This window comes from Vipera ursinii (assembly GCF_947247035.1).
Source record: "Vipera ursinii genome assembly, chromosome: 12".
Taxonomy (NCBI): Eukaryota; Metazoa; Chordata; class Lepidosauria; order Squamata; family Viperidae; genus Vipera; species Vipera ursinii.
Window position 1 is genome coordinate 12,004,736 of NC_139525.1, and position 25,571 is coordinate 12,030,306.

Here is a 25,571-nt window from a genome sequence, read left to right on the forward strand (position 1 = left end):
GTCCCTATTTTTCTACTTGCATTTTTACGTGCTTTCGAACTGCTAGGTTGGCAGAAGCTGGGACGCATAACGCGCTCACTCTGTTACCCGGCACTCGGGATTCGACCCGCCAAACTGCCGACCTTCTGATCGACAAGCTCAGCGTCCTAACCCACTGAGCCACCGTGTCCCTTTTTTGTATTAGGTGTGGCTAGTTGTTATTTCTATATGGCTTTCTGTGCTATTTTACCCAGGAGCTCTGGGGAGCGTGGTGCCTTCAGCTTTTCAACAAACCATTTTACTTATCTCTACCATTTCGTTCTCGGATGCATCTGGAGCCTGCGTGTTCTCAAATCGTTAATGCTTCGTGTAATTTCCCTTTATAATCATTTTCTGTTTTTATTCAGCATCTTTGTATTTTGGTTCCCCTGATAAGACGGCATTTTTCCCACTTTTGTCCTTTACAACAGGCATCTGATTACATAATAAAGCTGTTCATCAAATTTTTTTTTTAAAAAGCCTACATTATCTGTTGGTTTGGTTTTCTGAATCGCTCCACTGAAATGAAATGGACACCAACAGTGGGAAACCACATGGATCTGATGAGAAAACAACAGATTTGTTAAAAACAGCTTCCCCTTCACAGTCTCCCAATTAACCTCGGACAGATTGTGACATGTGTGCTTGCTTTGGGAAAGAAAAAGTAGCAATAGTTTATGCCACACAGAGGTCTGCAATTATAATATAACGTTATACTAGATGCTGAGGTGAACAGTTAAGATTCGCAATGCAATCTCATCTAGAGAGCATCAAGTGAGGAAAACTGTCTTTATGGAATTAGAAGGTCAGCTCAGAAAGCCAAATGGCATGAGATTCAGGAAAGAATTCAAAAAGTCCTGTCTCCCCACAAGATCAAAAGTTTGGAAAGTGGCTGAATCCTACCGAGTGTGGTCAAAGACACCTGCAAGACTCACAGTTGTCCCAAAGGTTCTTTTTCAGGAGACAACTGGACTTTCTTGTTTTTCTTTGAAGATGTTTCACTTCTCAACCATGACCTGGATGGCTGAGAATCTCCATAGACAAGACTCACTGTTGTATCAAAATGAAGAAAGCGGATTTGCACGAAGGCTTCACCTCTTTCAGATGTCCGTGTAACGTCAGGATGCTCCTCTTTTGTCATTTGTTCTCACACAACCCCCCAACCCATGAACACTGTTGAGTGTAGCAATAGCCACCAAATACAGATAGTCCCCGACTTACGACCACAATGGAGCCCAAAGTTTCTGTTGTTAAGTGGGGGTTTGACCCATTTTATGACCTTTCTTGCCTCAGTTGTTAAGTGAATCTGGCTTCCCCATTGCCGTTGCTTGTCAGAAAAGGTAATCACACAACCCTGGGACACAGCAACGGTCATCGATATGAACCAGTTGCCAAGCATCTGAAATTTGATCACGTGATCACGGGGATGCCGCAACTGTGAAAAACATTCGTAAGTCACTTTTTTCCAGTGCCGTTGCAACTTTGAATGTTCACTAAACGAAAACTGTTGTAAAACGAGGACTACCTGTAGGACAATTTTCAAGAATCCTGGAAACTTACTCATGTTCATTCCTCATAATATCTGATATCTGGGATATTTGAGGGAACACCTGCTGCCGGCATCAAGCTCCCTTCGTCCAGTGCGCTCCCACAGGGAGGGTCTTCTCAGGGTGCCGCCGGTTAAAGATTGCCGGCGGACAACACCCAGGGGGAGGGCCTTCTCAGTGGGGGTGCCTGCCCTCTGGAACCAGCTGCCCGCGGAGCTTAGGACTGCCCCCGACCTCCGTTCATTCCGCCGGGACCTGAACACCTGGCTCTTCCAGCTCTCTGGCCCAGGCTGAGGATTTTAATTTTAGTTTTAATTTTAATTTTAACTGGGGTTTTACTTATGCAGGGACGAATATAATTTTTTTTAATCTGTTTTTAACTTTTGTATTTTTCTTTTTAATCACCCTGTAAACCGCCCTGAGTCCTTCGGGAAAGGGCGGTACATAAATGTAATAAAATAAATAAATAAATAAATAATGGCTCTACCTTCAGTAATAGAGCAGGCACTTGGGAAACCCAAATAAGTAAAAAAAAAAAAACTTACACCTTCAAGTAGGATTGCCAGCATGGGATTAGAACACACAAACAGACCAACTTTACTAACTTGTCAGTATCTTAAGTAAAAGTCAATACGGAGACTTAACATCTGCCTGTGTACTGGAGTGTTTGGGAATTTGGAGACTGAAAAGGCACAACGAGAATGAGGAAAAAGATAAGATGACAATTACCTGATAAAGAGAAGGACGGTATGATTGTATGTTTTCTTTTCTTTTTTTAAATTCCTTGTTGAAACTGTCTTTTTCTTACATCCCATCTTTTTGTTTATTTTCATTGGATTGGAAGATGATACCTATACTTCTGTGTATCTATAGCCACTCCATCTACATCCAAGTTGAAAATTATGGGAATGAAAGGAGGAGGAGAAGATCGTGGTTATCTCAATATAGGTACCTATCTCCAACTTCCCTTCTATATTAACAAAACAACGATCAGTTATCTGAGTTTTCAGCTGTAATCTGAATAAGCATACATAAACCTATGTATCACAGTTCAAGCATCGGTGAGAACAGGAAAAGTAGAAGGCAAGCTACGAGCCCTGGTGGTGCAGTGGTTAGAATGCAGCACTGCAGGCAAACTCTACCCACAGTCTGGAGTTCGATCCTGAAGGGGCTCAAGGTTGACTCAGCCTTCCCTCCTTCCGAGATCAGTTAAAATAAGGACCTAGATTGTTGGGGGCAATAAGCTGACACTGTAAGCAAAGAGTGCTGTACTTGTCTAAGTCTAAATGCTATTGTCCCAAAGCGGCTTTTTCAAAAGGCAACTGGGCTTTCTTTTTCCTTGAAGACATTTTGCTTCTCCTCCAAGAAGCTTTCTTCAGCTGAACTTCCAACTTCTTGGATGGGAAGCGAAAAACCTTCTGAGGAAAACCAAAATCCAGCTGCCTTTTGGAAAAAAAAAAAGCACTTTTGGGACAAACGTGACCTGGATGACTAAATCGTGAAGACTGGCACAATGGCTGAATGATGCAAAATGAATATAAAATAAAATAAAATAAACCCAAACCAGGCCCACGTTTCCTTCAGCAATTTCTTCCCTGCCGAAATAACGACATTAGATGCTGCAAAATTCTATTTCCGTGCTACCTGTTATTTTAGCTTGTGTTGCCTTTTAATGTGATAGAGGAACGCAGTTGGAATTGACAGCACTACATCTTGACAATTTAAGAAAAGGGGTGCTAGCCGGCATTCTCTCTCTTTTAATCATTCCCTCCCTTATCATGTCTGGATAATAGGTTATTTCTCTTACATTGTGAGTGATGTGCTTGGGGAAAGGGTTGGTTGAAAAGGATTTTAGTTTTTGAATGGATGCTTGCATGTTTTTTTGCAGATTACATTTCATAAACTGGATTAACCCAACATCTGCTACAAAGCCAATGATGAAATTGAATTTATTCTTATCTACCTTCTGTGTCGGCACAGCCTGTCAACTTCTACTTTGAAAAGTTTGGCAGAGAACAAAATATAACGCTTGGCTGAAACACAAGGGACTCCCCGCGGTGGATCTCTACACCGAGTAACAGCTGCCCCTCCAATATATATTTATCCCCACCCCCCAGATGGCTTCTCCTTCAGGTGAATAAAGGAAACACAACCAGAATGAAATGTTTACAAATCTGGGTTGGGTTGTTTAGGGGTTGTTTTGTTTTCATGGATTGGTTTGTTCAGTCTAAAGCTACATTTCCCATAACTTTAGGAAATTTAATTGCGAAATGTCAAATTAGGATCAGGTCCTAAAAGTTCAAATGGTGGGAAAGAATTGAGGAGGAGGAGGAGAAAGAAAAAGAAAGAATAAAAGAAAGAAAGAAATATAAAGGACAAGGATTAACAATATATACTTAATAGGTACTTAATGATAGCAGCTGTGTTTTTTTTTTGCTTTCATTATTTTCTCTCTCTCTCTTTCTCCCTTTCCTGATCCTTAAATCTGATTGGATATGCCACTTTGTTCCGAAGTCAATTTCTATGGATTCCATCAGGATTGCTCCCCAATATGAAAGAATTGCTGCCTTTATTTATTTGTTGAATTTGTACCTCACCTTTCCATGTAGAACTGAAGGCAGTATATAGGCAAGTCCCTGTTGTTATTTTACCTGAACTTCACCCTCTAGAACAGGGGTGTCAACTCAATTTCATTGAGGGCCGCGTCAGCATTGCGGATGCCCTCAAGGGGGCCGGGTGGGCGTGGCCTGGGTGGGCTTGGCCTACTGGGTAGGCGTGGCTAGAGTGTGTATGGCCTACTGGGTGGGCGTGGCCAGCTCTACATCGTTCGCATCAAGGGTGCCTATGGGGGCCCGGGCAGGAGTAGGACAGATCTGAGGGTCTCTGGCAGAAGGAGGGTCTCTGGGCCAGGGCCAAGGCAGTGGGGGCCGTTCCCTCACTGTTTCCAGGATGGCTTCACGGGCCACATGAAACAACTTCGTGGGCCAGATCCAGCCCCCGGGCCCTTGTGTTTGACATGTCTGCTCTAGAGGAATACTGGATGGAGAGAGAAGTCCTTCATGAAGCCTCCATGGCTAAGTGGCGCCCAGAACCAGGATCTCCCCATTCCTATTCTAGTACCTTCAACATGACATCATATTGCCTCTTGGATTGAGAGGAGGATGTAGGAGATGACCAGGCTGAGCCCGAGGGAGGGGTCAAGCGTGTCAGTAGTCTCCCTTCGTGCCAACAAGAGTTATAAGTCCAGCCGTCCTTTAATTCTGTTGACTCTTATCTCCCGCCATAGTTAGCAGTTCAAATTCTTGTTTAGACAGCACGGGATAAACCTGTTCCTGATTTCTTACACCTGACAGTGTCTGATCCAAAGCCATCCAGGGATCTTCCATGGTTGCATACTGGAACTCAGGTCTCCCAACTCCTGGTCCATCAGCTTCACCACTAGACCACACTGGCTGTCCAATTTCATGGGTAAGAAATCTGAGTCCTTTTGAAACCCCCCCCCCTTGATTACAGGTGTAGAAAACATTTGCCATGATTTCCTGCTGTCATAACCTATACCGTAAGCCACAAACTCCCATCTAGGGTCACCCCCAAATAACAAGACGGGTGGCATATAAATTTAATAATAAATAAAATTAAATAATAATAATATAGGGCGGGTGGCATACAAATGTAATCATAATAAATACAAATAAACAGGGATAATGTAGAATAATATAAAAGTACCTCTCCCCCCCAAATCCCAGCCCTTTTCATTTTGCATTACAACCCTGTTTGTTACGACTTCAATGTCAAAAATATTAAGAGGCGCTTCCAGCTGTCAACAGAAGAAGAGGTTTTCAGCTCTAATATTATTTTTTTAATTCAAATATTTAAACTTATAGAGTCCAAAGAGGTACCACCTTAGGGAAAGCGCCATTGATAATGCATAAAAAAGAAGGGAGAAAAGGAAGCTGTTCTTTCATTTGCAAACTTTTATGATATTAATCTACATAATGCATGTTAATGCGCCTAACTGATCAGTCATTCAAGATCAACTGATCAGATGTATTTGATTAACCAAAAGCTTTGGAAGATGGCATTTCCCTTATCTAGCTGGCCACTGCTGCTCTGAGCCAAGGCAGATTTTTTAAGATGGTGTTAAATTCAGAGAGAGGAACCATTTAAAAGATTTCCACAAAAAGAGAGATAAATTTCTTTTGCCTACAAGACAGACGCATGAAAAGGATTTAAAGTATAGAGAAGTAACGTCAGATTAGATCAAACATTCTAATCAAATGAGGTGTTAACCAAACAGAACAAGGAGGCCTGTGAAGATGTCAAATTGCCTTCCCCCCCCACCTTTTCCCCCCTTCAGTGCTTTTATCAGGAGTTTGGTTAAAAAGTTTGGTTTCAACTGAAGAAATCCATCCTCAGTTATGGGACTAAAACTATATGTAAGGATATGTAGGGATTCTATGCCACATTTTGACTGATCCTTACATATTTGACTTTAATCAAAGGACCCAGATTGTTGGGGGCAATTAAGCTGACTTTGTAATAATGCCGCCTGGGGTGTGTGTGTGTGAAAGCCCTAATAAGCAGCCATATACATAGAATGAAGGCTACTTGTAAGCCGCCCTGAGTCTTCGGAGAAGGGCGGGATATAAATGGAAATAAAATAAATAAAAATAAATAAAATTATCACTGATATACAATTTTGGCTTTTGCTCTGCCTAACAAAAGAAAAATATTCCACTCTGCAAATGTCAGGATTTAACTACCTACTCTTCATTCATCCCTGCAATTCAACTGAACAAGAGGCCCATTTGTAAAATATATGCAGACATTGGTGTATGATTTTTTTTTCTAATTCTGACACTTGAAGCTTCTTAAATACTTTTAAGAGTTTGTCTAGAGCTGAGGGGAGAGGACAAAGGATTTTTAAATTATTATTTCCCTTTGTTACACCTTCAATGAACATCATCCACAAACTTGTAATCGAGAGGGGGAAACAATGCCAGTGGAGGCAACTTTGACAATGTAAATAGAACTGAGAAGATTTTCCTCTGGATCAAATCCCTGCCTGCATAATCCTGAGGTGCCCTCCTTCTCCATGGTTACTACCTGTAGTCATGTAATGAACAGCAGTCCATTTAGAAGAGGAACAGCCTGGGGGAGGAGTCAAGAGGACACTCAGCCTAGAATCACTGCATCGCTGCAAGTCCATTCCCCCTTGAATTCTGTTGACCCTTATTTAGTGCCAATTTAGTGCTGCTCATTAGCTGATTAGGTTCCTGTGTATAGGCGCAAGCAATAAATTCTCTTAACTTTTTGCACCTGAAAATAACCTTCTTTAGTTTCACTGTCCACTCTTAATTTCTAAAGAATGAATTAAAGCAGTGATGATTCCTTTTCCACCCAGCAATTTGGGTACTTTCCGGGGACAATTTCACAATATGGTTGTTATTTGTTCTGCTTTCATTGCTTAGTTTATGTGACATTCCCTCCCAAATCAGTCTGTTGAATCGGAACAGGATATAAATTTATTCAATAAAATAAATAGCCTCACAACATCATGTAGACAAAATAGCACCCTTTTGGTTTTCCAAACCTATCAGCTGATTTTGAGGCCAACCTCTGAAAAGGCTGACCTAAAACTGTGTAAGAAAACACAATAATGGATCAGTGTTAAGCATATCAAAGTTAGATAAACAAACTCTTTGGTGTGGCGACAGTACATGCCTCACACAACACAACTCCCTTTTTCATCCTCCCCATTTCATCTCTAATGCTGCAGGTTGCGTTAATGAGGATTTGTCCTCTGGATGGTGGAAGCGAAAGATTTAATATTAAAAACTACAAAATCTTGGCTAGTTTCTTTTAAAGTATGTGAACCAAGATAAAGATAATACTGACGCTATTAATAACAGCTACAATGGGAGTCTAATTAAAATAGTGAGAAACATACAGGAAATAATTGGCAGATTGAAAAGACTTTTTTTTGGGTGTCTGCCAAGTTCTGCATTGCCTTTTTTTTTCTTGCAAGAAAATCTTTTGCTAGCTAGAGATTTCTGAAACCATTAAAAAGTTGGCCATGGTTTCTTTATGGTGCGCAAAGTATTTTAGTAAATCGGACCTTAATTGGAAACTTGCCCTGTAAGGCGACAGCTGTTTCTAGCATCCAACTGAAGGGTTACTCATTAAAAATGATCAAGGGAATGGATTATTCTTCAGACAATCTATGTGCACTTGCTTGTTTCAACCGAATGGAATGAGGATGAGTGAACATCCTTCAGCCCCTCTTTTCCCTTTCTCGTTCTCACCACCATTCTTGGTAAATGTTTAGGATTCAGCGCTGTAGGAATTGACTTCTGTAGCTGTAGGCCTTCCCATCTGTTCATGAAGGTTGTCAAGACCAGTGTTGCTGTTGTTAGTTAGTGGCTAAGTCGTGTCTGACTATTCATGATCCCATGGACCATAGCATGCCAGCCCCTCTCCCCATCCTCCATTGTCTCCCTGAGCTTGCCCAAATTCATGCACCCTGTGTTGATGACACTATCTAACCATCTCTTCCTCTGCCATCCCCTACTATTTTTGCCTTCAGTCTTTCCCAACATCAGGGAGCCTTCCCAATGAGCCTTCTCTTCTCCTGGCTTCAATATCTGTCCTTCCAAAGGGCCAGCAGGGTTGATTGAGTTCCTTTAGGATTTAAGATTGACTGATTTGATCTCATTGCAGTCCAAGGGACTCTCAAGAGTCTTCTTCAACACCACAATTCCCTTTCCAGTGGAACTGAGAGGGAATTCTCTTTTCTTGAACTGTGGTGTTGAGAAGACTCTTGAGAGTATATGTAGATATCACATATATGTAAACTCTTGAAGGAAGCTTGTGTACTCTCTGCATAAAGAGAGTACATTTTGGATTTTATTTTGCTTACTCATTAGTGTAAACTCACACTTCCTACAAAGGTTCTTGGAGTCAGTGTAAGATCGGTCAATAAAATGCAGAAAGAACAGTAATGCTACAGTAATTGCAACATATAAGCCTATATTAGACCTGACATATGTTTAGATCATTGCTTTCCCCTGCCCTTGTATTTGTTTTATTGATTGGTCCTTGGTTGTAGACCCTATCCTTTTTTAAAAAAAATCTACTAGGTTATTGAATGTTAAACAATTAAACAGATTCTGGAATCTTCCTGTTAAAGACATGGGGGAAAAAAATGTCCGTTCTGACTTACAAGATTCTGTTATTGCAACCTTACAACTTGACATAAAGCATAATTAGCTCATCTAGCTGTGTCTTTTCTCTGGCCTGCCTTACAAAGTTAACATTAAACTTGCAAGTCTGCAAGTAAAGGTAGTCCTCAACTTACGACCACAGTTGGGCCCAAAATTTATGCTGTTGAGTTTTGCTCCAATTTACTTCTCTTGCCACATTTGTTAAATGAATAGTTGAAGTTGTTAAATTAGTAACACAGTTATCTGGATTTCCCATTGTCTTTGCTTGTCAGAAGGTTGCAAAAGGGGATCACATGATCCCAAGACACTGCAACCGTCATAAGTATGAACCAGTTGTCAAGCATCCAAAGGTAAATCACATGACCATGGGGATGCTGCCCCGGTCATAAGTGTGAAAAATAGTCATAAGTCACTTTTTTCAGTGTCATTGTAAATGAACTGTTGTAAGTCGAGGACTTCCTGTTTCTTTCCCCTTGTCCCCTATACATCCCAAGAAATTAGGAGGGTGTCCTCTGAGCTTTTTGCTCTATCCAGATTCCTGATGTGGGTTAAATTGGCTATATCTCTTTGACCTGTCTCCTAAGGCAGGGGTCCCCAACCCTTGGGCCGTGGACCGGTACCGGGCCGCATCATGCCAGCAACCGGTCCACACAAACAAGCAAAACCCCATCCATGGAATGCAGGCAGCACACAAAACTACACAGTCTCCGGTTCGTGGAAAAAACCTCTCTCCATGGAACCGGTCCCTGGTGCCCAAAAGGTTGGGGACCTCTGTCCTAAGGTCACATACCATTATGGACATAACATTTATGTCAGTACAGAAACAGCTTGGAAACACTCATTAAAGCAAAAGGAACAATAAATGCAGGAAAAACATCGCAGCCGCATTCTCGATTATTGATAAGATTTGCTTCTGAATAATGAGCTAAGCATCTAATTCTTCCTCCACATCTCAGCAACAGGAGTGGGAACGAGAGATGCAATAAAGCGAAACAGGACTTACCAATAACATAAGCAAGCAACAATGCCAGTGTGACTGTGATTGCTGTAGCACTCAAGGCGGTGCACTTCCAGTTGCAACATCTATAAGGCTTGTTAAAAGCGAAAGCCGGCCGCGAAAAAGTCGTTCTAGGAAGTGGCCTGGGAGGTGGTGAGTAAACTGTATTAGAAGTCAGAGGATAGTTCTGACTGGCAGCGCTGAAGATAGCTGAAGACCCAGATCCATGTTTAAACAGGAAATGCCTAGGTAAAGAAGACAAAGGGCTAAGTTGGAAAAACCAGATTCACTTGCAGATTGAGGAAGGCAGAACAAATACTGGGGGCATTTGCAGAAAGGACCAACAAGGAAATGCAGAATGGGACAACTTGCCATAGCCAGCTCGCCGCGGCCAAACTCACCATGGCCAACTCAACACTGGACAACTCACCATGGCCAACGTATCATGCGACAACTTACCGTGAGACAATTTAACAATTCTATTTAATTATTTAAAATAAATTCTACATTTTTTTTAAAAAAAAATGCCATTCACATTTCATTCTTCCCCTCCTTTTGCACCCTTTCTTTAATGATTCTATTTCACCATTTCTTTGATATTAGTGTAACTCTTGTCCCACAGTGAGTTGTTCTGTGAGTTGTCCTGTGAGTGAGTTGGCTGTGGCAAGTTGGCCATGGCGAGTTGTCCTGTGGGTGAGATGGCCATGGTGAGTTGGCTGTGGTGAGTTGGCCATGATGAGTTGGCTGTGGCGAATTGTCATAGACCCAATGTAATTTGTGTAACAACCTCATTGTGCAAATGCTGTGACTCAGGTATGCAAATCAGATAGGCAGATGCAAGTTCATAAGCACAGCATTTAAATGATGATGTCATTAGGTCCAGTTTGCTGTCCATGGTGCAGGAAATACATTGCACGGTTCAAATGGTTTCCCATAGAGAGAATGCTATGAGATGAGATTAACTGCACATTCCTGAACATGTTCCCTTAATAGTTAATTTAATTCCATTCAATAGAGCTTACTACCAGAAAAATCTGTTTCTGATTGCATTTTTTAAAGTATAAAACACATCCTTCCCCATTCATTATGCATTTATAATAAACATAAGCTGCAGCCTATGCAATCTGAGTACGCCTTTTACTATTTTCTTTTTAAATTAGATTTTGACAAATCTGTTTAACTGGCATTAGGCCAAATGCATATTTCACATTCTGTGGCCTCTTTCGTTCAATAAATTTTCAGAAGGCTGTGTTAAGAGTTTATAAAACTTCTGATGCATACATAGGAAGAGACAGATCCCTGCAGTTACCTTCTGGCCAGGGATGGACAGCCTTCAGACACTAGGCAACCTCATATTTGACAGCTCAAGTGTAATCTCCTCCATGTAAAAATAATTCCAAGTTTCAAGAAATGGTAAACATTTATGAGACTTTAGCAATCAAGTCCTTTATTTATTTTTAGTGTACGGCATACAATATCAGGGAAATCTACAAATGCTAGACAGTGTGCAGTCCTGACAACCTAACTGCTAGTTCATTATATCCTTGCTGCACCGCAAGGAACAAACTAGCTTTACACTAAGTGACTAGTAGTGTTCAGGTTGCTGGCTCTTCTCGGCTCCTTGGCTGATCTCACCTTGCCACTGATCTCAGGGGCTGCCACAAAGAAGAGGAGGGCGTCAACCTCTTCTCCAAAGCACCTGAAGGCAGGACAAGAAGCAACGGATGGAAACTAATCAAGGAGTGAAACAACCTAGAACTAAGGAGAAACTTCCTGACAGTTAGAACAATTAACCGGTGGAACAACCTGCCTCCAGAAGTGGTGAACGCTCCAACACTGGAGGTTTTTAAGAGGAGACTGGACAGCCACTTGTCTGAAATGCTACAGGGTTTCCTGCCTGAGCAGGGGGTTAGACTAGATGACCTCCATGGTCCCTTCCAACTTTATTATTATTAGGACACCACAGTTCAACCCTGAGCTATGAATATTCTCTTCTATTGCTACTCTCATCCTTGTACTGTGGGAGTTGAAGTCCACAAGTCATAAAAGGGCCAAGTTTGAAGACCCCTGCTCTAAGAGCATCATAGGTGTCTGGCCACCTTCAACTGCCATAAGCTAATTGGGCTTTGAACCAAAACTCCAGAATGCTCTTTATTCAATTAATGCAAATCATTTCCAGTGAAGAACTAATAACAATTACAAATCCTATAAAGAGAGGTTGATTGCTGTTGGTTTTATTTTGCAGGACATAATGGTGCAAGAGAGTAGCGCTGATCAAAACACCAAATGTACAACAAACTAGTGAGGAAATAATAGGTGCTTTATTTATACAGGATGTAACATTTCATCATATCTTGCTGCAAACTCTGTTCAATCTCTCTGCAGATGTATTCTAATCCTCAGGGCAGTTTTGGACTTCACCCAGAAGAAATACCAACTGCTTCTTAATCTCCATTGTGGTAGTGCAGCTGTGCTTCATGGTAAATTTACTTTTAGATGCTGATTTATTCTCAATATGCTGCAAGAAGCATCCCATCAGTTTGAGAGCATATGCATCTGTGGGCACGCAGATTCTAGGCCTACACAAGTACATGTTGACAATTTGCAGGGGTGCTGTTTCAATGCAAGCCAGTGCCAGCTTCAGCATCCCTTTCAATATTATTGCATACTGAATGCTAAGTTCTGAAGGAGTCCAATATATTTGGGAGTCATCAAATTCTGGAGCAAGTTCTATTCTAAATTCTCTGCAATTGTGTTGTGCACGTCTAGAAAGATATTCCTTGGTTTACAATTTATAATAGTTACTATTTCTTTAAAAAAAATTAAGGCAGAAAATTGACCATCTTTACAGTGCCTTGGGAAATAATCAAGATATTTCCCACCTTTTCCAGCAAGCAGGTAAATTGGCTACTGCTAGATGGAGAGAGCAAGGGATTGCAAGAGTGGCTGGGAAACTGTCACAGAACATTCAAAGTGAGCATCACACAACTGCAGCACCAGTCCAGCAGAGCTGAAGCAGCTACAACTTTTTTTTTAGTTATTAATCAAATGTAGTTTCTCCAAACTTCACTCCCTCTTGAATCATGGGTCTTGGATTTTGTATGCATTCTGTAAGTTAGCCCATTTGAGGTGGGAGCAACCTCAAGGAGAAACCTTAAGGAGAAACTTCCTAACAGTGAGGACAATTAACCAGTGGAACAGCTTGACTTCAGAAATCATGGGTGCTCCATCGTTGGAGATTTTTAAGAAGAGACTAGATAGTCACTTGTCTGAAATGGTATAGGGTCTCCTGCTCAAGCGGGGGGCTGGACTAGAAGACCTCCAAGGTCCCTTTCTATTCTATTCTATTCTATTCTATTCTATTCTATTCTATTCTATTCTATTCTATTCTATTCTATTCTATTCTATTCTATTCTATTCTATTCTATTCTATTCTATTCCATTCCATTCCATTCTATTCTATTCTCCTCCGTTCAAAAATTGTTGCCTTGTTATGCACTGTTTTTCCTAATTAAAATGATAGAAACAAGAGTTTTAGTGGTATATACATTATGTTCAACGTTTTGTGGCTTGTTTACATATTGATATCAACATGTATCAAAGAGGTATTAAAATCTGGAATAGCCTTATAGACAGGGCTAGCTAGATTTTGTCTTGGATTCAATTATTATGAGATAATAGCTCATAATAATGACAATGTTATTATGTAATGATGACAATGTTAATTAAAGCAATATTAAAAGTAGACTCATTATCTGTTGAGAGATCACAAGATGTTACTAACATTGATAAAAGTAAGGGGAAGTTCTCATCAACAATTTGGGCAGGAAATTACTGGGAAGTTAAGAGTATGAAATACATGTAACAGAATATTAACTGCAGCTATTTGATTAGTTATTTACACAGTGGATGTGTTTCCAGGTGTGTGAACAAGTTAATATTGCATAAAGATTTAATCTATATTTTCAACAATTAATTTTACATTTTTGAAACCAACGCAATCCATTTACACACTGAAAGAGTGAATCGGGGTATTGAAAAGCCAATAGTTACCTATTTTAATATATGGATTTGCTTTCACAGCCCATGAAAAAGAACTTAAACCTGAAGATATCAACGTGTTGAAAAACACAAATCTTTGCTTTTTACCTGTTTCACTGTAATTAATGAGATTTAATAGTTCTTAACTTCTGCTACATTATGCCTTATATTTTATTAATTGTATATATTTCCTTATGCTTCACAGGATAGTTCAAAAACTGCAAAAATGCATAACAGTTGTTAGAATATTTTAACTCATATTCTCTGGGAGAGTAAATCTCAACGTTTCAAAGTATTAGATGCCTTATATTACAATCCTAAAACATTCTTTTAAAAAGATATTCACTTAATAATGGTTATTCCAGGGGAATGATTCTACATTATTCTGCATAGTTACTTAGTCTTTGTAGGATACAGTTCCATATATTAATATACATAATGCAGATGCATAGAACTTTACTGTTAACTTTACACAAGTATACGAAAGTGAACGTATTGAACAAATAGTGTTTATTCCATGTGGAGTAAATTTGTTGTAATGATGGCTTCATGAGAATGGATTTAAAAATTGAGGCACTATTAATATAATAAAAATTAAGAACTGGTCATTTTCTTTTGATAAGTGTTCACTCAGAAACTCTCAGAATGTACAATAGAAACAGACATTGTAGGTTACTTAATCCAGGGTTCCAAAGTCACAGTAAGCCATAACCCAGCAATGTGGTTTATTCAACGGAGCATAATTAAACAATCGACAATTTGGCCAGGTTGATGATGTGCTTGTAATGTTGGTGGCTTCCCTACCACAGCAGGAAAATGTGAGATAAGATTTTGGTCAACGATTCCTAGATCAAAAGGTTTTATTTAGGCTTCCTTAATATGAAGAAATGTAGCAAGGAGATGGGCCCATTCCAGAGGAGCAAGAGGCAACTCAACCCAGATATTATGTGTGAGAGAAAGAGGGTGAAGACAACCCTTTTCTAATAGTTCCCAGAATATGTTGTAGATGCAGATAATAGAGTCCTCAATCTGGCAAGATTTTTGTCTATAGGCGTGAAGCAATAAAGAACTCAGCTTGGAAGAATGGTTCCTGGTTTGGGGCCTGACTATGGAATTCTGGGAGTTGAAGTCCACCAATGGTGGCTGAGGGATTCTGGGAGTTGAAGTCCACACATGTTTTGATGGAATGTAGCGAGGAAATGGATTCACTAAGTGTTGTATCTTATGATTTATGATGAATGTTTTTTATGATTATAATCATGATTTCTCACTTGTTATTTGTCTGTACACTGAGAGCTTCTGCACCGGAGACAAATTCCTTGTGTGTCCAATCACACTTGGCCAATAAAGAATTCTATTCTATTCTATTCTATTCTATTCTATTCTATTCTATTCTATTCTATTCTATTCTATTCTATTTAAGGAAGCAACATCAGGAAAAGAATGTGGAAAAAGGAGAATAAGGTAAATTCTTTTTTAACTTTCGTTCCCATTCCAAGAAATGTTTTAACAATTTTTGGAGAAAAGATGGCAATCTGATGTTATTCCCCATTTTCTTCTTCCATCAACAAATGTCCAGAGTAGATTGCTGTCAGTCACAGGCCAATCAAACATTGAGCTTTTTTAAAAAAGAAGAAGAAGAAGAAGTCACAAAATTCTGAATATATTTGCCACTGAGGTTTACTGCACTCAGTAATGAACAACAACTACAAAATTAGTTTAAAATGATCCGGAGCTGAACAGCAAGAATTCAAACATAAAAACGGTTTGAAAATAGCTAAGGAAGTGTGTCAATCAGAAACAGTTTCATTAGTCCTTTAAAGTAGAGATTTGAACGGGTCGATATAAGAAGTGGCAACTGTATTATTTCTAGAAAAGCTAAGATGATCATTAAGTTAGGCCTCTCAAGAAGCTGCTGGCTACAATTGGCTTTAAATTGCTAGTTTGATGGAGTATTAGCATTCCATAGCCAGGACAATGTTATTTATTTTCTGAGTATTAGAGGTATAAGTGGTGATGCTTAGATAGTAACAATATTCTTATAAATCCAAACTTTATCTCTCTGGATGAATATGTGCAGCATTGTTTTAACATATCACTGATGCCTTTTGCTATCTGCCTGATAAAATGGGGCAATCTTTATATAGAGCAAAATGCTGAAAATAGCAATTCAGGAGTTTAGATAGCTCGGCACACTTCAATCTTCAGTCTACAAACACAGCAAAAATGAATAACAAAATCCACACTTCCCCACCCCCTCCCAGTAGTTCCTGGAGAGGAAGAATTTCCAATTTATCCAACAGAACCTTTTTTTTTCCTTCTTCCATGGTTTACAAATATAACCTATTGGTAGATACAGAAACAACAAACTGTGATGGAAAAATGCGGAACCTGAGTTTGTATTCCATAATCCAATACGTGTGTGTGTGTGTGTGTGTGTGTGGGTGTGTGTGTGTTTCTGCTTTTTTCGCTTCTTTCTCCCTGTTGCTAGTTACTGACATTAGAAACCTCTGATAAACGTGACAACACAAAGGGAGCAGGAAGTGACATTCATAGGAATATATAGCAGGAAATACTTGAGCATAAAAACCTGGGCGCGAAGATGTATCTAATACTTCAACATTGTTTCTGTCAGTGCTTTTTTTGTAAAAGAAGAAGGTGCCGGAACTCACACGTCATACAACCCGCCTTGCCTACCCTACAAGGTTCCATCCAAAAAAGGTGCCGGAACTCCGTTCTGAGCGTTCTATGAGAAAAAAAAAGCCCTGTATCTATCTATCTATCTATCTATCTATCTATCTATCTATCTATCTATCTATCTATCTATCTATCTATCTATCATCTATCCAGTGCTTTTTTTGTAAAAGAAAAAGGTGCCGGAACTCACACGTCATACAACCCGCCTTGCTTACCCTACAAGGTTCCATCCAAAAAAGGTGCCGGAACTCCGTTCTGAGCATTCTATGAGGAAAAAAAAGCCCTGTATCTATCTATCTATCTATCTATCTATCTATCTATCTATCTATCTATCTATCTATCTATCTATCTATCTATCTATCTATCATCTATCCAGTGCTTTTTTTGTAAAAGAAAAAGGTGCCGGAACTCACACATGTCATACAACCCGCCTTGCTTACCCTACAAGGTTCCATCCAAAAAAGGTGCCGGAACTCCGTTCTGAGCGTTCTATGAGAAAAAAAGCCCTCTATCTATCTATCTATCTATCTATCTATCTATCTATCTATCTATCTATCTATCTATCTATCTATCTATCTATCATCTATCCAGTGCTTTTTTTGTAAAAGAAGAAGGTGCCGGAACTCACACATGTCATACAACCCGCCTTGCTTACCCTACAAGGTTCCATCCAAAAAAGGTGCCGGAACTCCGTTCTGAGCGTTCTGTGAGAAAAAAAGCCCTCTATCTATCTATCTATCTATCTATCTATCTATCTATCTATCTATCTATCTATCTATCATCTATCCAGTGCTTTTTTTGTAAAAGAAGAAGGTGCCGGAACTCACACATGTCATACAACCCGCCTTGCTTACCCTACAAGGTTCCATCCAAAAAAGGTGCCAGAACTCCGTTCTGAGCGTTCTGTGAGAAAAAAAGCCCTCTATCTATCTATCTATCTATCTATCTATCTATCTATCTATCTATCTATCTATCTATCTATCTATCTATCTATCTATCTATCATCTATCCAGTGCTTTTTTTGTAAAAGAAGAAGGTGCCGGAACTCACACACGTCATACAACCCGCCTTGCTTACCCTACAAGGTTCCATCCAAAAAAGGTGCCGGAACTCCGTTCTGAGCGTTCTATGAGAAAAAAAGCCCTGGTTTCTGTGAATTAATTGCTCTTAGTGTTTATGCTCTGGCAGCCCATAGGTTTCACACACCACCCTGGCAACATATGTCAGGACTAAAAGAAAAAGCAAAGATGGTCTCTTTATTTTTACAGGAGATTCTTTCCGCCCCCCCCCCCACTAATCCGAAGAGCATTTATCATATTAAATACAATGGAATGCTGCAATGTTTTATTATTTCATATCTTAAAAATATACAATATTGTAGAAAAGCTTTTCCTCTTGCAACAATTTCATTCATCCATTCATTCCCATTTCTATATGCTCAACTCAACCAAGGGACTCTGGGTTGTTTTACAATTCAAAGATGATAAAACAATTAAAACATCCACAAAGTTATTTATGTTATACTTAAAGTTATACTTAAGGGTTTCAGATAAACCTTCCCACAGAAAAGATGGTAGGTAAACAACAAAGAGTAAATAACTAAATATGTATTATTAGTTTCATACAAAGAATGACACATCTCTCTCTCTCTCTCTCTCTCTCTCTCTCTCTCTCTCTCTCTCTCTGTGTGTGTGTGTGTGTGTGTGTGTGTGTGTGTGCGCGCATGGGTAGATCTACAGGTATGATCTTTACACAAAAAATACAAAATTATTTATTAGACTTATAAGATTGCCCATGTCAGATGAAGGAGTCTTTTGCCAATGCAAACAAATCAATAAGTATTTAAAATCAAGGGAATATTTCGTGTAAAGATTACCATTTCCACAAGTTCTACGTGCTGCGTTGACTTTGTAAATAAGGCTTCACCCAAAGCTTAGTTTGGTTTAGCTGATTTGTTTTCCTTCTTCAGTGTTCAGTTTCATAAGTTTGCATATGAAAATGCATGAAAGCGGCCGCTCCGATTGAACTGCAGTCAAGTGTCTGCTTTTGTTTCCCTCATTCTAGGCTTCCTGTGGAAGGATTTTCTAAGTAGCACAGGAATAACTGAGGACTCCAAAAATGGTGGAGCTGATTTGTTTTCTTTGTAACAAAATGGTGGTAATTCTTTTCAAAGTCAAACCCGGTTCTACGTACATGGGTTTGAAAGGATTTGATTGAAAGCTGCGGTGCTACACAATGCTAGCCCACCTTTTCTCGTACCTACAGTACCTTACAAGACAATGGAAAACTGTTTATTTCCAGTTTTAAGTCTCAGTAATTGCATTATTTTACCAACAGTTTCACTCTTTATGCCTCTGCCTCCTTTAGAGATAATTATGCCAGAAACAGTTTGACTTTTTAAGCGTATTTTTCTCTGCACTCCGGTTTTCAGTTCTAGCTAGCGCTAAGCTTTTATGTATTAGCAAATTATGTTTGATCTTAGCACATGTGTATGCCTAGCCTGTACTCTCTAAATGGTGAGGCTGATGATAACTTGAACACCAACTTTCATGCTAGTCTGGGGATAAATACAAAAACCTGGAAATTGCAAGAACAATTTCCAACTCTTCTTTATAATGAGTTGGTTCAGGTGGAATCTCTTTGATCTGAAATCTTTCTTCCCAGGTTTATCATCACGTGGACCAAGTTGCTGTTTATGAGCTGAAGGTATCAAGTGGCTCTGTTTCTTTTGTCCCTTTGCTTTCCTCTCTGTTTATTTCCTAGCTTCCTCACAATCTCCTAGTAGAAGATGATAGATAGATAGATAGATAGATAGATAGATAGATAGATAGATAGATAGATAGATAGACAGACAGACAGACAGACAGAAAGACAGAAAGACAGACGGACAGACAGACAGACAGACAGACAGACAGACAGACAGACAGATAGATAGATAGATAGATAGATAGATAGATAGCAATAGCAATAGTGCCTAAACCAGGGCTGTCAAACTTCCAGCCCACGGGCCAGATGCATCATGCCGAAACCGTGCCCGCCCCATTGCTGGCAATGGAAAAAAAGTTGCAATATGTCGTGACACGTCATGTGATGTTGCGAGTTTGACACCCCTGGCCTAGATTTATATACTGCTTCACAGTGCTTTACAGCCCTAAGCGGTTTACAGCAGGGGTCTCCAACCCCTGGTCCGTGGACCAGTACCAGGCTGCGGCATGCCAGCAACCGGCCCGCACAAACAAGCACAACCCCATCCGTGGGATGCAGGCAGCACACAAAACCACACACTCTCCAGTCCATGGAAAAACCTTTTCTCCACAGAATCAGTCCCTGGTGCCCAAAAGATTGGGGACCTCTGGTTTACAGAGTCAGCATATTGCCCCTTAACAATCTGGGTCCTCATTTTACTGACCTCAGAAGGATGGAAGGCTGAATCAACCTTGAGCTGGTGAGAATCGAACGGCTGGCAGTCGGCAGAATTAGCCTGCAATATCGCGTTCTAACCACTGTGCCACAATAAACAGACAGACAGACAAAGAGGGGTCCTTGTTGCTTTCTGAGCTTGGTTGGTTTTTTTGCAGACGTTTCATTACCCAAACTAGTTAATATCATCAGTGGCAGAGAGGTATCAATATTAGCTAGATAGATGATAGATAGAGAGATCGGTAGATAGAGATGTACAGATAGAAAGACAGATAGAATGAACTACTCAGTAACAATTTGCTGTAGCATGAATTAAAAATGCTTAATCCAGAGGCATATCCAATACATTTTTCAACTTAAAAGAATGAGATTGATGGGGCAATGATCAGGTTTAAAGCTTCTGCTTTATAGCAGAGAGTTTTGAACTATTTTCAGAATCCTTCTTCCAACTGGGACCCATGAAAAATCTCAATACAAGGATTGTCAGACAGAACTTCTAAGTCTCAGCATGCCTTTTAAAAAGGTGATGCGCCCCAAGTGAGGTTAGAGTTATTGTTTAATTAGGCAGAAAATGCCATGTTCGAGAAGCATGTCAGAATAACACATATTGAGTCAAAAGCGCTGCAAAATTAAGCAGTGCCACCATTTTTATTTCAAAATAGAAAAGTAATGACTCATTAAGAAAAGTGTCACATCTGCCTGATAATTACCTTCAGAATTTCTAGTTCAGGAGAATATTGCAACTGTCTTAAGTTGTTGTAAATAAATCACTTGCTTCATTTCATACACTCAATCCTGGCCATCAGTACGGTGCAGCAATGGATTTTGGAGAAGAAACAGACCCAACACATATTTTCCACTCAACCATAAAATGTGTAATTTTATATAATTTTTGTGCTTACTTTGGGCCACCTCTCTAGTGAATTAGGATGTCTTATAGAATATGATGGATGAAGATATTGTTAATGATTATTTGTGGGGAATTTTTTTAAAAAAACTATATTAAAGCAGTGTGTGTGTGTGGGGGGGGGGGGCTTGCATGCAGTTGTGTGCATGCCCTTGAGTTAGTCTTAACTATAAAGACACGTTCCTGCAGTTTTCATGACAACATTTGCTACTGCCTTCTGCATTACACTGAGAGGCTCTTGAGTGGCCCAAAGCCATCCAGTTGGCTTCCATTGTCTAAGGCAGGAACACAACACAGATTGTCCAACTCCTAGTTCAGCACCTCAAGTACAGTTGGCATAATTTGAAACCTGGACAGAAAAACCAGGTTTGATTTGTTTAGCCATTCCCATGGCTATTGCTATCCTAAACAAACCCCCAGGAAAGATATCCTGCGGCATCAACACACTTGCTCATTTCTGGTAAGTCGGAATGCTGAAGGATGTTTTACCACTGTATCTACAGAAGTCTTCAAAATATAATCCCATGCTCTTCCGTTCAGAAGGAATTTCTCCTGTTCAGTAGGATTTTCTCCCTGGCAATTGGCTAGCGACTAAGAAACTGGAATGTCAATCAGAGTGACAGCTGATGGAAAGCACATTCCGCTTAATAGATAGTTTAAGGATCCTCTAAAGACAGTAAGCCGGAGTGACGAAGCAAATCTTATGTGTCAACCACACATGCTTAGCAGAAGGGAGACAACAGAATCTAAGTTCTTTGTTCTACAGCACGGGGGAAGTGTGGAAATTTATACAGGTAGTCCTCAACTTACAACCATTCATTTAGTATCCATTCAAAGTTGCAACGGCACTGAAAAAAAAGTGACTTAACGACCATTTTTCACAGTTATGACCTTTGCAGCATCCCCACGATCACGTGATCGAAATCCAAAGGCTTAGCAACTGGTTCATAGTTATGTCCCGGGGTCACATGGTCTCCCTTTTGTGACCTTCTGACAAGCAAAGTCAATGGGGGAAGCCAGATTCACTTAACAACCAGATTACTAATTTGATCAGCTGCCTTGATTCCCTTAACAACTGTGTCAAGGAAATGTTGTAAAATGGGGCAAGACAGGCAACTCACGTCTCACTTAACAATGGAAGTGTTGGGCTCAAGTACGGTCGTAAACTGAGGACTAGCTGCGTAACATAGCCACAAGAATGTGCAGAATTGAGCTCTCTCTTTATCCTGGTTGCCCGACACTGATTTTTTTTTTAAAAAAAAATATTATCCTTGCGCTTTGCCACAATCGTTATCTTCTTAAAACAGTTGTGGTACTACTTGTCTTTGAGAATGAGATGCTCCTGGTGTCATCAAAAGGATTGGAAAAGGTTAGGCAGAACTTTGCTCCAGGATGTCCATTTTCTTCAAAGTTAGGGTGGATAAAGGTTGAATTAGAGCTTTTTCTGTCCCTGGGCTTTGTTTATATGTTCCTACCTGGAGAGAGAGATGGGCTATCTTCTATCACCCTTTAGGCATCGGTTTAAACACGTTTTATTATCCCAAATGTTCAAAGGACAGAAAAGCTCTCCATTTATTTGTTCATTAATGCTGCCTGCCTGCTGTATTTATGCGCTATGATGTTACAGTTTTTAAACCTGCTCTGCTAACATTTTCTTTTGCATTTCCCTTGCATCTTTTTTTAAAAAAAAACAAACAAACTTTGCTATTAAGGATTATCCCCGATGCTACAATTTACTTCTCTTGTTATCCTGGCCACCTGGTGGCCCTCTTTAAATCCTTGCATTGGTTTCCTGTCTCTTTCAAAGCTTTGTAAAAGGCTTTATCCCTTATCTCCAAAACTATCTTCCGTTAGATAAAGCTTCCCAGCATCCTGAAACGAACCAAGGTTTTCGGTTTCCTGTTTCCTATGCCTATATAAGAAGATCTGGCTTCCACCTTCCAAATTCCTTTTTAATGCTCAGCTTTCCCAGAAATGAAGCCAGTGTTGTGATTAAGCAAAGAGAAACAATTACTGCAGGCTACTAATGTTAAATGATGGGCAGCAAAGAATTGGAAGAGAAAGTTAGGTGAGATGCATTTTCAGCCCCTTCTCCTAAGCTAGCCAGTTATCTCTGAAGCAATGAAGGATCTTGCTTCATCACTAACACTAAACCAAGGAATCATTTCCAGGCGTTTATACAATAAATGGAAAGGCACCATTCAAATCTTTACTTCTACAAATAGTCAGTTTTGGGTTTTCTCTAGGAACACAGTTCTAGAGCAGTGTTTGTCCTACTTGGCAACTTTAAAATGTGTGGACTTCAGCCCCCAAAATTCAGAATTCTGGAATAATCAGGGAGCTGAAGTCCACACAATTATTTAATTTGTATCCCGCCTTTATTATTTTTACAAATAACTCAAGGCAGCAAACAGACGTAACATCCCTTCCTTCTTTTCTTTTCCCCAAAACAACAACCCTGTGAGGGTGAGGGTTAGGGCTGAGAGTGTGACTGGCTCAGCTGGCTTTTATGGCTAAGGTGAGACTTGAACTCACAGTCTCCTGCTTTCTAGCCTGGTGCCTTAATGCACGGCTTTTCAACCTTTTCACCCATTGTACCACTTTTAGGATATGGCAACATCTGAGGACCACCAGACGCCTAGCAAGGTGTCAAAAACCTAATGACCAAAAAAAAAAAGGAAAAAAGTGATGAAGTACAGGTAGTCCTCGACTTACAACAATTTGCTTAGTGACTGTTTGCAGTTACAATGGCACTGGAAAAAGTGCCCCCCAAGCCACAGCCGAGCAAGACACCTGCCTGTCTGCACGGGGGTGAGGTAGGGGTTGTTTGGTTTTTATTTTATTGGTCTGCTGGGTGGTTGCAGTACTTCACATGATACTTCACATGACCCTGGGACACTGTGACCATCGTAAATATGAATCAGTTGCCAAGCATCTGAATGTAAATCACAAGACCCTGGAGATGCTGCAACATTCCAGCTGATCGGTGCATCTTCTGGGCTCAGCAGAAGCGCCAGGATCAGTGCTGAGCTCCAGCTGGTGCCTGGTGCTGATCCTGGCGCTTCCGCTGAGCCCTGACAGCCCTGCAGCTCCAGCCGTCTCTCGCTCAGGCTTGTGCAGTGCTGCCACCGGTTCAGCTCATTCCCCTCGCCCGCTACCACTTTTTTAGGATGGTCGCGTACCACCTGCCAGGTGCCAATGTACCACAGGTGGTACCCGTACCACTGGTTGAAAAGCCCTGCCTTAACGAAGCTGACTCTCACATATCTTAAAACATTGTGCCTGATGAGTTCCTGGAGTTGAAGTCCACCCATCGTAAGGTTGGACAAAGTGGAAAAACACTGTCTAGAGCAAGAGAAGTGGTTGTTGGTGCCGCCTTCCAGAGGTTTGAAAAGACAGCAATATGCACCTGCCAATCCATTCTGCTGATCAAGGTAAAACTACAGAATTATAAAGCTGGAAGAGATCAAGCATCATCCAGTTTGTTCTAGATCAGGGGTAGGCAACCTCGGCTCTTTTATGACTCATGGACTTCAACTCCCAGAATTCCTCAGCCAGCCATGCTGAGGGGAAAGGGAGAGGTTTCCAAGCTGAGCCATGCTGACTCAGGAATTCTGGGAGTTGAAGTCCATGAGTCATAAAAGAGCTGAGGTTGCCTACCTGTGTTCTAGATACAATATTTTCCTACTCTGACAAAGATTATTAATATATAGTGGATGTAATTTTTTTCCCCTGTTTCGTATCCTAGTGTCAGTTCCCTCTTTTTCTGTTACTTCCTTGAATCTATTTTAGAATATAACCCATTTAGTCCAGGAATTATTTAGACATGTGATCTTTTTTTTTTAAAGTAATACGTTCCCATAAAACCATGTGAAAACACTTAATAATAACGATGGGTATCACGAGCCACGAATATCGTCAGAACTGCAGGGTGGAATAGGAACATATTAAAGAGATTATAAAAACAAATGAAACCAGTTGAAAGAAAAACAGCCCTGACCTGATTTTTTTCCAATAAATATTTAATATTTTAATATATCGAACGCTAATGGTAACCAATCAGTTTAAGAATCAGATTTGGCTCCCTAGGAGCACACAACATGTACATTACGAATTATCTCTTCTCTGTATTAGAGGGGGGACAGAAATAAATGCCTTTAAATCTTCTTTGAGATTACAAAAACATCCAAACAGACAAAATAAATAAATAAATAAATAAATACCCAGCTTATAGCTGTTAGATAGATTTCAGCATATTACACAACAAAGATTTTAAACAGTAAAACAGCTGCCACCCCATGTGTCTGATGTTGTAAGAATCCTGCCCACCCCGTCCCTCCTTCACTTCCTATTCATGCCGCTATGCAAAATGGGGGGGGGGGGGAAGCATCTGTCTTCCGATCAATTGTCATGGCTGAGTCTCATTAAATCATTTTTAGAAGAAAAGAAAAAAAGAGAAAGACTTTCCTTATGCTCAAACAGAAAAACAAACAAAAAAAACCACTCTAAGCATTCTGCTTAAGCAGAAATTATACAGGCAGCTTCTGGAAAGAGATTATAGGTCATCTGAGGTGACCAAGATGATCAAGTAATGGATAGTGCCATTTTTGCTCCATAACATTAGATTAGACTTAAGAAGTCAATCTCATCTTTGCCAAACACAAATGTATTGGATAACCACCAGTATCTCTTGGTCTGATTCATTTCAGAGGCCTGATGTG

At 40.1% G+C, this 25,571-nt stretch overlaps 1 protein-coding gene across 1 annotated transcript in view; it reads right to left on the reverse strand.

The window, feature by feature from the left end:
• The window catches only part of TENM1 (teneurin transmembrane protein 1), a gene marked incomplete at its 5' end in the record, with an annotated part of 251,934 nt that overhangs the window by 130,457 nt on the left and 95,906 nt on the right, over positions 1 to 25,571 (reverse strand). Inside the window, one exon of the mRNA XM_083372198.1 lies at positions 9,792 to 10,030. Within this exon, the coding sequence (XP_083228324.1) occupies positions 9,792 to 10,030 (239 nt within the window). The remainder of the gene's footprint in view (positions 1 to 9,791; positions 10,031 to 25,571) is intronic.